The sequence below is a fragment of the Engraulis encrasicolus genome, chromosome 12, assembly GCF_034702125.1.
Source record: "Engraulis encrasicolus isolate BLACKSEA-1 chromosome 12, IST_EnEncr_1.0, whole genome shotgun sequence".
NCBI lineage: Eukaryota > Metazoa > Chordata > Actinopteri > Clupeiformes > Engraulidae > Engraulis > Engraulis encrasicolus.
In genome coordinates this window covers 47,406,017-47,420,703 of record NC_085868.1, presented here as the reverse complement: position 1 = coordinate 47,420,703, position 14,687 = coordinate 47,406,017, and the positions used below count along the sequence as shown (strand labels likewise).

General features: G+C 43.0%; 1 protein-coding gene across 1 annotated transcript in view; it reads right to left on the bottom strand.

The window, feature by feature from the left end:
- The window catches only part of rasa3 (RAS p21 protein activator 3), a 50,887-nt gene that overhangs the window by 22,002 nt on the left and 14,198 nt on the right, over nt 1-14,687 (bottom strand). The window contains exons 4-10 of the mRNA XM_063212302.1: nt 14,249-14,343; nt 13,021-13,097; nt 10,241-10,321; nt 5,772-5,844; nt 1,863-1,939; nt 768-872; nt 228-384 (exon numbers count right to left, since the gene is read on the bottom strand). Of these exons, the coding sequence (XP_063068372.1) occupies nt 228-384; nt 768-872; nt 1,863-1,939; nt 5,772-5,844; nt 10,241-10,321; nt 13,021-13,097; nt 14,249-14,343 (665 nt within the window). The remainder of the gene's footprint in view (nt 1-227; nt 385-767; nt 873-1,862; nt 1,940-5,771; nt 5,845-10,240; nt 10,322-13,020; nt 13,098-14,248; nt 14,344-14,687) is intronic.

The following is a 14,687-nucleotide window of genomic DNA, read 5'->3' as shown; positions in this document are numbered from 1 at the left end:
TGGCCGACCCGGGTTCGATTCCTGGCCCGGGTCCTTTGACAGCCCTTCCCCGTCTCTCTCTCTCAAGTCGCTTCCTGCCTCTGCTTCACTGCCCTGTCATATAAAACACCAACAAAGTCCCCCCCCCCCCAAAAAAAAAAAGTTTTTTTAAAAAGTTAAAAAAAGGCAAAAAGCCCCCCAAGAATATATATATATGTTAAAAAACCCATACAGCTACTATACAGTACCTTGACGTCTGCTGACTGCAGCAGCAGGTCCCGCAGTGGTCCGTAGTGGTCCGAGGGCAGGACGTGGTCCTCTGTGTAAACAATGTTGAGCCTGAGCGAACCCAGCTCGTCTGCCTTCAGCGACTTATTGCCATTGTCCCTTGGTTGCAGGAAGTACCTAAATGGGAACAATAGTCAGTTAGACAACCAACACAAAACTAACACAAAAAGAACTAACAAACACAAACTAACAGACTGGCAGAGGCAGTATTCTCCAGCTAGCTAAGCCATTGATAAGTCTTTTTTAAAATAGCATGCCTATTCGTTGGTTCAAAAATAAGTGATATAAGTAGGTAAGACATGTTATTTGAGATTCTGTCATTCCACTCATGGCAGTATTTGTCACAATTTGTCGCATTCATTTCTTGATTCTTGTTTTTTGTGGATGCATGTTTGACAGACAGACAGACAGACAGACAGACAGACAGACAGACAGACAGACAGACACACACACACACACACACACACACACACACACACAGTATGGTGTGTAGGGCTCACCATGCATCATGGACTCCATCGTTGCCAAGAACCTTCAGTGGTACCTGTACCCCACCGAGGAACTCATCTCCGAACTTCAAGTTGCTGGCAGTCCACAAGTCCACCCTGTAACAAAAATCCAACTGATTACCCACGGTTACACAGGGAGCGCCATTACTATTTTTCAATTTCCGGTTGCAAGTGCTATGTCAACAAGAACCGGGTGCCTAACTGGAAGATAGATCGATAGATAGCCTTTATTGTCCCAAAGGGGAAATTCGTTTTCACCACCATTACAACTTGACATGGCCAACATGAAGACATATAGCATACAATACAGACATGGAGATACCAACACCACTGAACAGTCAGCTATTGCACACTCAGACATCACGAGTAGGAACTAGCAGACCGGAAATTCTGTGAGAGTACAACAATGTTGTTCATTTACAATAGGTGTTTCAAACCCTCCGACAGAGGTGTCAATCCCATGCTGTGTCTCAGATGGCGCACTTGTGCACTCCAGGCACTATGCTTCAGTGTGTATATCATATTGGTTACGCACTAAAACATAGTGCCTGAAGTGCACTAGTGCGCCATTTGAGACACTGCACCAGCCTCAGCAAGACCAACCCCAAACTGAGACTGTAATGATCATCACCTGCGTTATGTGCTTACTCAGGTGCTGTTTCCACATAGCTGGATATTTTTATATGTGGATATTTTTTTCTCCTGGTTGCATTGGTTTTGCATAGGTTTTGGCCTTCCGTTTCCACGTAGCAGATATTTAAAAATCCAGGAAAAAAAGCAGGAGAAAAAAATATCCTGTTTAGGGGGCTGAAACGCATTTGTTACAATGGAGGATTTATTTTTATCCACATGTTGCGTTTACACCTAACCAGGAGAAAAAAATACCCTGCTAAAAAAATATCCTGCTACATGGAAACAGCACCTCAGAGTAACGCATGTGCACAGTAGTACACAGTGTACTGTAGCATACCAGTTCCAACAGCTTTGCAAGCACTTTTGAATTCGACAATTAAGTCTGGCCCTGCCTGCACAGTAGTGTTGCACTCTATGCATGGATTCAACAACGGATTTTATGGCTCAGCTCACCGCAGTGCCAGCTTGTCCACATCTTCCTCTTCCACGTCGAACTGCCTTTTCGTGGAGTAGCTCAGGGGTCTGGTCACCTGTAGTGTAGGAGCAAAAGACGTATGTCATACATTTGTGATGTACAAGGAATGCCTTTTTTTGTGTGAAGCAACCAATGGACCAATTTTCACATAAAATAATCACCTCAAGGCGGTCACAATACCGACATGCTGTCAAACTTTCAGAACAATATGTCACTGACCTTTGTGTTATTTTATTCATAAAAATTCAGAATTTATTATAGCGCAACAATTATTATTTTTCTGTTCACTTCACATGTTTATCGACCTCAACCATTCTAGACTGTTCTGCAACATGCATCTCTCTATGTTAAGAAGCCATTCGATTGGTTGGTGAAGTGAAAACACCAAGTTGAAAAGAAAGACTGCATTATCACAGACAAATTGTTTGCAGGAGGAGGAATTGAAGAGATTCCAATTCTCCCAGCAGGAAAAAGACAAGACTCGTTTCTTTTCTGTCGCATGTTCTCCGCAGTGAAGGTGTTTTTAAAAGATGAGGCCTGGGCTGCAATATATCACACAGTGAAAGCTGTGTCCCCTGAGATTTGAGTGGTGCGAAGGAGAAGCGAATGAAAAAAAAACCTCTTTGACATCCATGTTGATGCGGAAAATGAATTGCAGACCAGAATAAATAATGTAAGGTAACGGAACGGGGACGGGACAGCAGGAAGACAGCGCGCAACAAATCTGACAGGCAATTAGGAGGAGATGACAGGAATAAAGAGGTAATTTGTTTTAGAAGCAATGTGGAGGGAGTGGTGTCATTTACAAATAACCATAAGCCAGTGATCACTGTATCTCTTTAATCATAATTATTGGGGAAATCACTTGAAATCACAATGGTTGCCATTTTTGCAACTTTTATTCATGTATTCTTGATGAATTACAATTACACAGTAATTCATGCAGAGTTGATTCAACACTTTTAAAGCACTCTGGGACCAAATAGAACCTTGAAGGTGTTAAAATGACTTTTTAAGTGTTTAATTAACACTGCATGCGTTACTGAGTATGGGGGGGGGGGTTACAGTTACAGTTGATTATTAATTAACAGGACAAAACGATAGGGGTGAAGTACAGCATGGCTGGATCAGAGACTGAAATGCGGATCACGGTGTCATACGGTGAATCCTCCATCCCACAGTCAAGGCATCACTGCATCATCCAACCACGAATGAGTTGCATCTCCTGCATACAATGAAGCAAAGAATACGTTCTATAAAACAAAGTAAGATTAACTGAATTTATTTACTCATTTAAAACAAATAAAAAAACGCGAGCATTGACTGCTTTGAAAAGGTACCATTATCGGATGAAATAGGCTATTGTATTACTATACATGTCCCAACCTCAATCCCAAAACAGTGAAATAGCATGCAAAATTCCACTAGCAAAAAGTTGCAGAATTTTTTTTAACATGTATAGAATGAAGTATAGAAAATATGTTTTTCAATAAATAACATGTATTTAAAGGTGTAACATACTATTTTCTTACAAAGTTTTTCAAACTTACCACAGGTAAGATGAAATGACTGTACACCGCATCCTCGCCTGAAAAGGGTATGTCGCCAAGTGCCCTCAGGGCTGTCTGCTTGGAGTATGAGCCTCAGATGGTGGCAATAAGTGGACGCCATGAGGCGTTGGGCAGATGTGCCAGACACAGTATGCCATGATTATTCTTTTCTGGTGTATTAGTGTAAAGCAACACTGAGTAGTTTTAAGTCTTCGACTGGTCAACAGATGGGGAGCAGAATTGTCTCTGACAGAGAACTAAAGTGACGTGATGAGGGTTGCCACCTCAGGTGTTGGTGAGGGACAGGGCTTGACACTGGCACCCGATACCGGCCAAATGCTGATAAAACTTGGCTGTGGCTAGTAACAATTTCAGTGTCACTAGCCAATTTGGCAGGTAGCTTATTCTATGGTATGACATATCAGCCTGCAATATACTGCACTTTGCCCGCTGTACATCAATTGTGTATCAGTTGTTTGTAGAAGCTTGAGAAAAAGCTCAATTACTCATTTTCTATTTGTATGATTTATTTCCATGTAGAAAGCTGTGCACTCATCTTCTTGTCATGATAAATAAAAAAGAAACAATATCAAATTTGTGGCTAGTAGAATAGCTGAATGGCTAGTGACTTGGGAAAACCACTAGCCACAATGGCCATCAAGCGAAAAAGTTAATGTCAAGCCCTGGTGAGGGGACGACAAGAGGCAGTGCTCAACACAGCAAACGACGACAGGGAGGGATGTCAAACTCAGGCCCCACAGGACAAATCTGGTCCGTGGAGTCATTTTATTTGGCTCGTATAATCATTTCAAATGTGTATTACACTTGGCCAACATACACCATTCATTTATATCATAATAAGACTTGAACATGAAATTTGGCGTCACAGAAATATGAGTGGGCCCATGGCATTAAAATAGCTCACACTCCTATGTAAGAGAATATGTGCAGGCACATTTAAACTATGATGGGAATCTGTTTGTGAAATTTAAATGAATATTAAGTGTGTGTGTATGCACAATTTTAGTCCGTTTAAAAAAACAAAACAAAACAAAACAAAAACAAATATTGAGCTTGGCCTGCGACATCGTTCCAGATTTTGATTTTGGCCCGCGGTCAATTTGAGTTTGACACTCCTGCACTAGGATAACTCCATATCTCACAACTCAGATATAGTCTGGGAACCGTCAATTAATTTGATCGCCGGGGAGGTCGATCTGAGCTATTTGAAATACTATCTATCTAAAGTAGTGTGTCTCAACGGGGGCGGTACAGCCCCCCAAGGGACGTTGGGGAGCTCTAGGGGGGCGTTGAGAAGGACACAGCTGAGAGGGGGCGGGGCTTAGTTGCTATTGGGGGGTATTAGTCCATTTCATTTTTTTATTAAGGGGTGTGTTGTCAGGCTTATGATGAGGTCAAGGGGGCGTTGGGAGGCTTGTGATGAGGCCAAGGGGGTCTTCGTTCAAAAAAAGGTTGAGAACTACTGATCTAAAGCTTCATGGAATGCTGGTTTCGCATCTGGTGTCAACATGATGAATCTGTAAACATAACAAACTAATAAAAGCTAATAAGATGTCTTTGGTGTCAATCTCCATTCTGTGTTTGGGTTCCAAAAAACTTGGGTTTCCATGCTGTCTTTCAGATGGGAATGTGCACGGCAGCATGGGATTTCCCACGCTAGGTTGGAAGCGGAATTCCCTTTCATTTGCATTTCACAGACACAGCCCCCTCCGCTCAACGACAACGTACTGTGTAGATATACCTTGTTTAGGGTGGCCAAGGCAAATAACTAGTCTTTCATCCTTTTACTGTAAAAGTTCAGAAAACATGGCAACGATTCTGAAAACATTTCATCAAGCGAGCTGCCCAAATGTAGGCTGAATGACGGCGCATGTGTACGTATGAATGATATTACAGCATATCTCATGGATGGCAGACAACACATCTTATCCCCAGTCATATAAACTGTGATGAAATTGTATCACAAACCCCAGATCTACGTGTATGTTATTGCTGTACAAGACGAAGGGGTATATAGCACATAAAAGGAATGCTGATGGTGTCAGTGGAGTAGGTCTCAACTCAAGATTCAAGATTCCATTCATAACATGCTTTCTTGTGCTGCAACAATTGGCAGTGAAGTGAAAGAACTTAGCTTAACGCTATGCACGATGAGGATTAATGCATCTCACTCCTCAGTGCACTATTACTATTTATGACACATAAGAGTACTGTTATCGTGAATAATAACTCATGAATGCCCACATGCCACATGGTGCCCCAACCTGGATACTACTTTTCCTACATTATGTGTAACATGACAAAGACAGCACTCACCTCAAAATAAAATACTTCATCAAACTGTGGGCTGTTGGTTTTTCTCTTCACTTTAGTCTTCTTGGCCTCTGACCTTTAAAAACGAAGAGTAATGTGGGTCATTAATGAACTATAACGTGGCATCATGAATGGTGAGATGAACAGCTGATTGAAAAGTTAAAGTGATACTGTCCCATTTTTGGAAATAAGCTCATATTTCACCTGCCCTTGAGTTAAATAATTGAGTTGTACCTTTCTCCTGTACTTTCAACCGCTCTCTGATTACAGCAGTGCAAATTTTACCTCCAAGCTAGCAGTTAACATTGAGTCCTATGAGACCAGTTAGCCGCCAGCTGGTCTCATAGGACTCAATGTTAACTGCTAGCATGGAGGTAAAATTCGCACTGCCATACTTGGAGAACGATTGAAAGTACAGAAGAAGGGTAAAACTCAATCCTTTAACGCAAGGAGAGGTGTAAAATAAGCTTATTTCCAAAAATGGGACAGTATCACTTTAACCACGTGTATCTGTGCCAATACACATACCACCATCCCCTGATCTCTTATAGAACTGTTTGAAACCAAAACAATATGCACTGTAACTACATGATGGTTGCATAGATAAGTCCAACCCTTAGCACACACACAGGTCTTTTGTAGTTCTCTGATGATCCATTGCACTTCTCATGCACCATTGACTTTTGAGTCTGCCTGGAGGAAGAGGTGGAGATTTTGGAAGTGATTTTCATTTCAGAAAGTCAAAACCTTTCATGTATTCCTGAGCCTGAGTGCATTTCCACAGGCAGGTTTTTACTTTAATTACCCTGTGACTGTCTGGTGATCAATGGTTCTAAAATTAGTAGAGATGCACCGGATCCAAGATCCGGTTCCGGATCCGGCAGGATAATAGGGTTTTTCACAGGATCCGGATCCGGTCTTCTTTTCTTTTCAGTCAAAATAGTTTGAGCCAACGTGATAAAAAGGGCCCACATGTGTGAGTAGGCTATGTGTTTCAACCCTTTCGTAGGATCCGGTATCCGGTTCCGGATCCGGCAGGATCTTAAGCAGTGGATCCGGTATCCAGCAGGATCCTAAAAATCAGGATCCGGTGCATCTCTAAAAATTAGTGCTATCTAACCTATGGTAAGGTTTTAACTCTCTGAAGCCAGTCTGCCAGAAACATCATGTAGTCATTCCCAGCAGTTGACATCCCATAGGGGGGAAGCAGAGTTGTTTCTCACGTATGCATGGAGAGAACCTCGCTTAGTAATAGCCAGGCTACACCCTCCTAGTGACGGAGCTCCTGAGCTCCGGAAAAATCGCGACCCACTCCACCCACTTTGTCAGGAACCAATAAACTTTGAGCAGCTCCAACGGCCCTGTGTAGAGGTGTGCTCAAGGCAGTGACGTGGTTTTAGCAGAGACGTTCTATTGAGACTAAGAAAATGTTTGGTTTAAATTTCGACACAGCCTTTTCTGGCCTCAACCAGTAGCAAAACCGAGGGAGAAGGGCCAACCATGCCATTTGGGAAACGTTATTCGTTATGCAAATGGTCAGACCTAAGTCACGAACAGAGATTTGAAAGTCGATGATAATCATGCTAGCTTAGTGGATCCCACGGAGGCCAGCAATGTTTATATTCCTTTAACCCTGAAACACGATGATGCACTCGGATGATTACGTTGAGGTTAAAGGGACAGTTCAGTCAATTTCAACATGCAGTTGCAATGCTCACACTACCCTGGACTTGTCAGTACCTGAGATTTTTTTTCTTCTTCTCCAGCCGTTTCCGAGATCCTGGTCATTGTAATGGGGGCAGCTCTTTGTTTACATTTCAAAAAAACATTTTTATTTATTCCCAAAAACATCCAAAAGGTTATAAAACATCAGCTGACAACTAGCAAACAGCAGTACCTTTTGGGAAAATATTTGGACTTGGCCTATATTTCTTTTTTTAAAAATGCAGTGTTTCCCCCAGAAAATTGGTTAGTCAAGGTGGTGAGGCTTCGAGTCTGTCCCTGGGGGGCGGCGTGGCGGGGGGGGGGGGGGGCGCCAGCACTCGCGATGTCACGCGGGGGGAGGTGTTGGCGGGGTTTGATGTCACGCACGGCACGAATACTGTTTCGGGGGTTGGGGGTAGAACTGGAAAATATGTATTTATTGACCTGCCATATCAAAACTATTTACAGAAGCTGAAAAGAAAAATGTAACAAAAAGTGCAGTGCAGGTTGTTTACATTAACGAAAAAGAGAAACCAAATGGAGTGCAAAATTGACTGGCTACCTATGACTACCTATGGCACATTTTGCAAGTCTTGTCCTTGCAGGCCATCCTTCTCGGTTTTTCAAAAAAGAGTTCCAGTGCCCTGTTGTAATTAAACTGCCCTACTGGTGGCCCATTTATGCTTGGGTTGCTGCTGACGTCATAGTGCTGCCCCCTGGGCTTGGAGCCATTGAAACCCATTCAAAACTTCATTTTTTCGATCTGACACAGAATATTTTTAATTATACCTAAAGACACACTATTGGACTTGTTTAAAAGCTGAGAACCTCAGCTTTCCATAACTGAAAGCGGTATTTTCCTAGCATCTACCAATCCGAAGGTAGCCCACTTTAAGTGCGGAATTACTTTTCTAAAGATAGCGTTTTGTTTCCTTGGAAACGGACGCGGTTTATGTGTTACTTACGCTATTTGACTCGGTTTTGCACTATTATGGATGAATTTCTAATCTTGACATGTTAATGGACAATCTATGCGAATTTCATAATGTGTTTTTATGTGATATGGGAGTAAATGTGTTTACATCCCGTCTGGGATTTGTTAAACTAGCTAGCCCGCTAGTTAGCTAGCAAGTGCTAGGTCTCTACACTACATCATGTCAAAAGTGGAAAGATTTGCCGACACTCAAGGCTGTGGATATAATGAACTGGTTCTGTGAATGTTCTCAGAATGTTTTGCTTTGGCAAATTGCTGATATTATAGCATTACATCCAAATCCTGGTGTTTCTTTGTTTATGCTTGGGCCATTGAGACAGATCGATTCTAATATCTATTACCAGAGAGAGTTTATTTCTGCTATTACTTACTTGCTAGCTAACTAGCGAACTAGCTAACAAATCCCAGACGGGCGTACTCTTAACACTCCCATGTTACATAAAAACGCATTTTGAAACTCGCACAGATTGTCCATTAGAATGTCAAGATTAGAAATTCATCCATAATAATGCAAACCCGAGTCAAATAGCGTATGCGTAACACATAAACCACATAAACCGCGTCCGTTTCCAAGGAAACAAAACGCTATCTTTAGAAAAGTAATTCTGCACTTAAAGTAGGCTACCTTCGGATTGGTGGATGCTAGGAAAATACCGTTTTCAGGTATGGAAAGCTGAGGTTCTCAGCTTTTAAACAAGACCCATGGTGTGTCTTAAGGTCTAATTAAAAAATATTCTGTCGAACATCGAACAAATGTACTTTTGAATGGGTTTCAATGGCTCCAAGCCAGGGTTGTCCACCATTTCAAATTCGCGCGCTCCAGTGAAGGGGCATTCTGACGTAACTGCAACCCAAGAAAATTAAAATTGTTTCAAAATATGGCCTCGAGGATGGACACACATGGCGTAGTAATAAATCCGACCACTAGGTGTCACAATTTAGTCCAACCGATGTTGTCCTAGTGCCTGCGCTTGAACATGCATTACAACTTTTTTTTTTTTTACAAGTTTTTTTTTTTTTTTTTTTGCCCTCGGACGCATTTTTTTTTTTTTTAGGGAACGTAGCCAAGGCGGGGGTGGGGTTTAGTCAAGGCGGCCGCCTTGATAAGAAAGCGCTGGGGGAAAGCCTGAAATGTAAACAAACGCTGCCCCCATTAGAATTGCTCATAACTCGGAAAGGGCTGAGCCGAAAAATGTGGCATCACCGGGTACTGACAAGGCAAGGGGTAGCGTGATCAATACAACAGCATATTGAAATTGACTGAACTGGTCCTTTAAAATCCCTAGTGTTACGGGGGGGGGGGGGGGGGGGGTTGCTGTGGTGCAGTGGAACAGCAGAGTGTATTATGCCCATACCATATATGGGTAGCATTGCCCATGGGGACCCAGGTTTGAATCCTGCCCGGGTCATTTCCCAACCCTCCCCCATCTGCTACGGACTAGTGTGTGTACTTCAATGTGATTCACTAATCCAAATGGGATAAATGCAGAGAAAGAATTTCCCCTACCTAGGGGACCAAAATTGGCTCCAATCCAAATTGGCTCCAATTGGCTTCATCATCATTCTCTCTCTACTCACCTGTCTGCTCTAATGAAGGCAAATGCCCTTAAAATGCAACCAGTTTTGTTGAAATTGGTTAGCTAGGATTGACGTGTTTGCCTATAAATTATTTTTCATTATTTTTACGGCAACGAACACTACTTGAAAAAAGTCTAAACAGTAGTACTTAAACACTGAAATACTTAAGTGTCGGTTTAATTTTCTTCTGTCTAACCTGGAGGGGCCGAGCAGGGAGACAGCGGCGTAGGGATCACACTGCCCATTGACGATGGGTAAGTCCTGGCATTCCAACACCCTGCCACACAAAACACAAAAGAATTACAGGTCACTGCACACATAGACAAACACAAACAAACACACACATGGACGTACACACACACACACACACACACACACACACACACACACACACACACACACACACACACACACACACACACACACACACACACACACTGACACACACACCAATCACACACACATGCATGCACGCACACACACGCACACACACATGCTTTCACATCTTTTAGACACTGATTCACAAATAAGACATTCAGTGTAGTAATGTGTGTGCCACTGTGCCCTTCTATACATCTTTACAGATCTCTTTGCAACACAAAAGGATGTCAGGTCACTGCACAATGATGCTACATTCAGATCTTTCAGACACGAATGCATATTTATTGAGCATGCATTGTGTGTGTGTGTGTGTGTGTGTGTGTGTGTGTGTGTGTGTGTGTGTGTGTGTGTGTGTGTGTGTGTGTGTGTGTGTGTGTGTGTGTGTGTGTGTGTGTGTGTGTGTGATTGGGCATGTGTGTGTGTGTGTGTCTGTCTGTGTTTGTATTTGTGTGTGTCTCTTCCTTTCTCTTGCATACATTTTGCCATTAGCATTAGTTCCATTATCTGCTCTGTGATACACTGTATAATCGCAGTCAGCAATAGGCATGATTATCACTTATTCACGTTCCCTTTCAGAAGCTTTTTCATTGGGGTGGAGATCACACAGGCAATCCCATTCAGTATTTACTGAAAATGCTTAACTACATCCTAACAGCATGGCTATGGCATTAACAAGAGCCTTAGTGACAGACTAAGGCTAAATCCCATTACACCCCTTAGCCCTACACCTTTCCCCTTCCCCTCCATTTTGCCCGTGCACGTGTAGGGGTAGTGGCGTCTCAATTCACGTTAAAGTGATACTGTCCCATTTTTGGAAATAAGCTTGTTTTACAGCTCCCCTTGAGTTAAATAATAGGGTTTTACCGTTCTCTTATACTATCAACCATTCTCTGGGTATGGCAGTGCAAATTTTACCTCCAAGCTAGCACTTAACATTGAGTGCTATGAGACCAGTTAGCCGCCAGCTGGTTTCATAGGACTCAATGTTAACTGTTAGCTTGGAGGTGAAATGTGCACTGCCATAACTAGAAAATGGTTGGAAGTACAGGAGAACGGTAAAACCCTATTATTTAACTCAAGGGGAGGTGTAAAATAAGCTTATTTCCAAAAATGGTACAGTATCACATTAAGATAGAAAGGGTAGGGGTACGGCGAGGGGCTTTCCACCCCTCCAAACGGAGATTTTCCGACACCGCACTCCAGATGGAGAGCTACGACAGATTTCCCTGAATACATTGCGAATGCCTTTAAAAATTGGCGGCAAGCCACGGTATCCACAACAGCACACAAGTTTAAGTATTTTGGCCGCAATTGACGGTTTTAAAGTGATAATAATTATTCAATTGTACTAAGTTTAACATTGTCCTCATGTGTAATGCCCATTTTCTTCATGAAACACATGTGAAAAAAAATTGCTATTAACATCTACACAATGCATGGAAGTCATGAAGGTTTTGCGAGAGTTGCGCAACACTGTTGTCCTTTTGAAATTGTTGTGCGAGTAACTACAAGAAATATTGTTAGTTTAACCATAGAGAGACTGTTTTTTTAATGCTATGGGAGTCATTCCGTGATTGTTGAAGGGGTGTCTCAATTTCGTAGGGGTTGCGTTTCAAACCCTACGCCTTACAGCTCCGTTTGAACGGACGAGGGGCAAGGGGAAGGCGTAGGGGTAGGGGTAGAAATTAGAAATGGGAAAGGCCCTAAGACATGGTCATCATAACCATTTTGGTGACAATAACATTATAACAGTGGCTCCACATGAAAGTGTTAAGGGACAAAACTCCACTTGACAGTAGAAAGAGTTGACGTCCGCTCACTGTCGCTCCGCTTTGAGGGTTTATTCAAGTCAACGTTTCGACCCAACAAGGTCTGCTTCAGGCATGTGATCACCCACAAGCACATGGCTGATCTACACAGTCTCACCCCAAGTAGTCAATATCTGAGTACCTTTGACCAGACTGCAATTTTTGACGTCTTGGGTATTCCTTCCACGTCACATTTTGACTATGTGGCCTAACCCTAAACCTATTCCTAAACCTAACCTCAATGACGTTATGCTGCCACAAGGGGGCGCCTTTGAGGACATAGTCAAAATGTGACGTGGAAGGAATACCCAAGACGTCAAAAATTGCAGTCTGGTCCAAGGTACTCAGAAATTGACTACTTGGGGTGAGACTGCGTTAGGCTGATGAAGACCCTGTTGAGTCAAAACATGACATGAATAAACCGATAAACAGTGCGCAGACTTCTACTCTTTCTATTGTCAGATACGCCTTTGTCCTGCATCTGGCCTCCATGAGTTGGGATGTGCAGACTCTTACTCTTATGAAGAGTTTGCACAACTGTACTTGGCCATACACTTGACAGTGTGTGTGTGTGTGTGTGTGTGTGTGTGTGTGTGTGTGTGTGTGTGTGTGTGTGTGTGTGTGTGTGTGTGTGTGTGTGTGTGTGTGTGTGTGTGTGTGTGTGTGTGTGTGTGTGTGTGTGCGTGCGTGTCTCTCTCCCCCTCTCCTGCGTACATTCTGCATTAAGTGCGCTATGCTCTGTGACACACTGCACTATCGAAATGACACTAAACATGAGCCAACTCACCGTGTGGCCAGTTTGTGGCAGACGACTCCGCTGTCGGTGATGACTTCACTCAGACGCAGCTCAAGATGAACTTTTCCCTGTGAAGAAAAATGAACATGAACACAAAACTACATTTTTACAGTGCATGTAGGGTACATCATCAGTTTACCAGTACATCAGAATCAGTTCCATTGGCCAAGTGCACTTACATATACTGCACAAGGAATTTGATTTCAGGGGACTTTAAGCTCTCTATACAGCCAACATATAAAGCATAAAAATGTACGCAATGTCTCTGTATGTATTGTGCAGAGCAAGCCGGGTATCTGTGGGGATGCGTGGATGGATGGATGGATGGATGGATGGATGGATGGATGGATGGATGGATGGATGGATGGATGGATGGATGGATGGATGGATGGATGGATGGATGGATGGATGGATGGATGAATAAATGGATCATGGATAGATGGGTGGATAAATGGATGGATAGATGAGTGTGTTTGGGTTGATGGACAGATTGATGAATGGATGGGTGGATAGGTGGACGGGTCAGGTGGAATGATAAATGGATGGTGTGGATGGATGGTGTGGATGGATGGATAAATGCATGGATGGATAAATGCAAGTTGTGGATGAATGGATGGATGGATGGATGTTATGGATGGATGGATGGATAGATGATGGAAAGAAGGATAGTGGATGTAAGGATAGGTTATGGGTGCATGGGTGGATGGATGGAAATATGGGTATGTTTTGGATGATGCCCAGATTGATAAATGGATGGATGGATATTAAATTAGTAAGCTTTGGATGGATGGATGGATGGATGGATGGATTGGTTAATATATGGATAGATTATGGGTGAATAGATGAATGACATAGATGGGTAGGTTTTAGATGATGGACAGATTGGTAAATGGATGGGTGAATGAGATAGGAGAATGAGACTTGCAGGACATTGCCAAAGGCACCCAGAACTGCCAGCCAGCAAACTGGTGCTATGGGAACCATCAAATGGGTGCCGGTTAAGAGGACGTCCCACACTAACATTTGTGGACATACTCAAGAAGGACGCCGGAGCCCTGAGTACCAGCGAATTGAAAAGATGTATGGAGATTCGGGATGACTGGAAGCAACGATGGAAGGCTCGTCTGAGGACGACCTAGAGATGTATGAATAGGTTATGGATGGATGGATGGATGCATGGTTAGATGCATAGGCCATGGATAGCCAGGTGAAGCGTTACCTGTACTTCTGAGTCTGCGCTGACGGGGTGCAGCTGGAACCAGGTGTCTTTGCCATGGTACTTCTGGAGGTCCTCCTTCTTCACTGCAACCTTGCCTGTGTGCACACACCGAAAAATACATTGAGAATGAAGGAAAATACACTCCAGGGGTGCATTTCTCGAAAGCGTAGTTGTCAGTCAGTTAGCAACTTGGGTAGTTACCAATGGGAAATTGCATTGCAAACAACGAAGTTAGTAGCTAACACAGTTAGCTGCTATGGCTTTGAGAAATGGACCCCAGAACAGGACAGGGCATAGAATAAACATCAGAAACTGGTGCAGCACGGATGTCTTCCTTTTGACTTAGTCCTCTATAGCAGTGGTTCTTAACCTGGGGTGCGGGCAGAGCCAGAGATTTCAGGGGGTGCGCGAAATATTGTTTGTGTTCAGGTTGTGACCA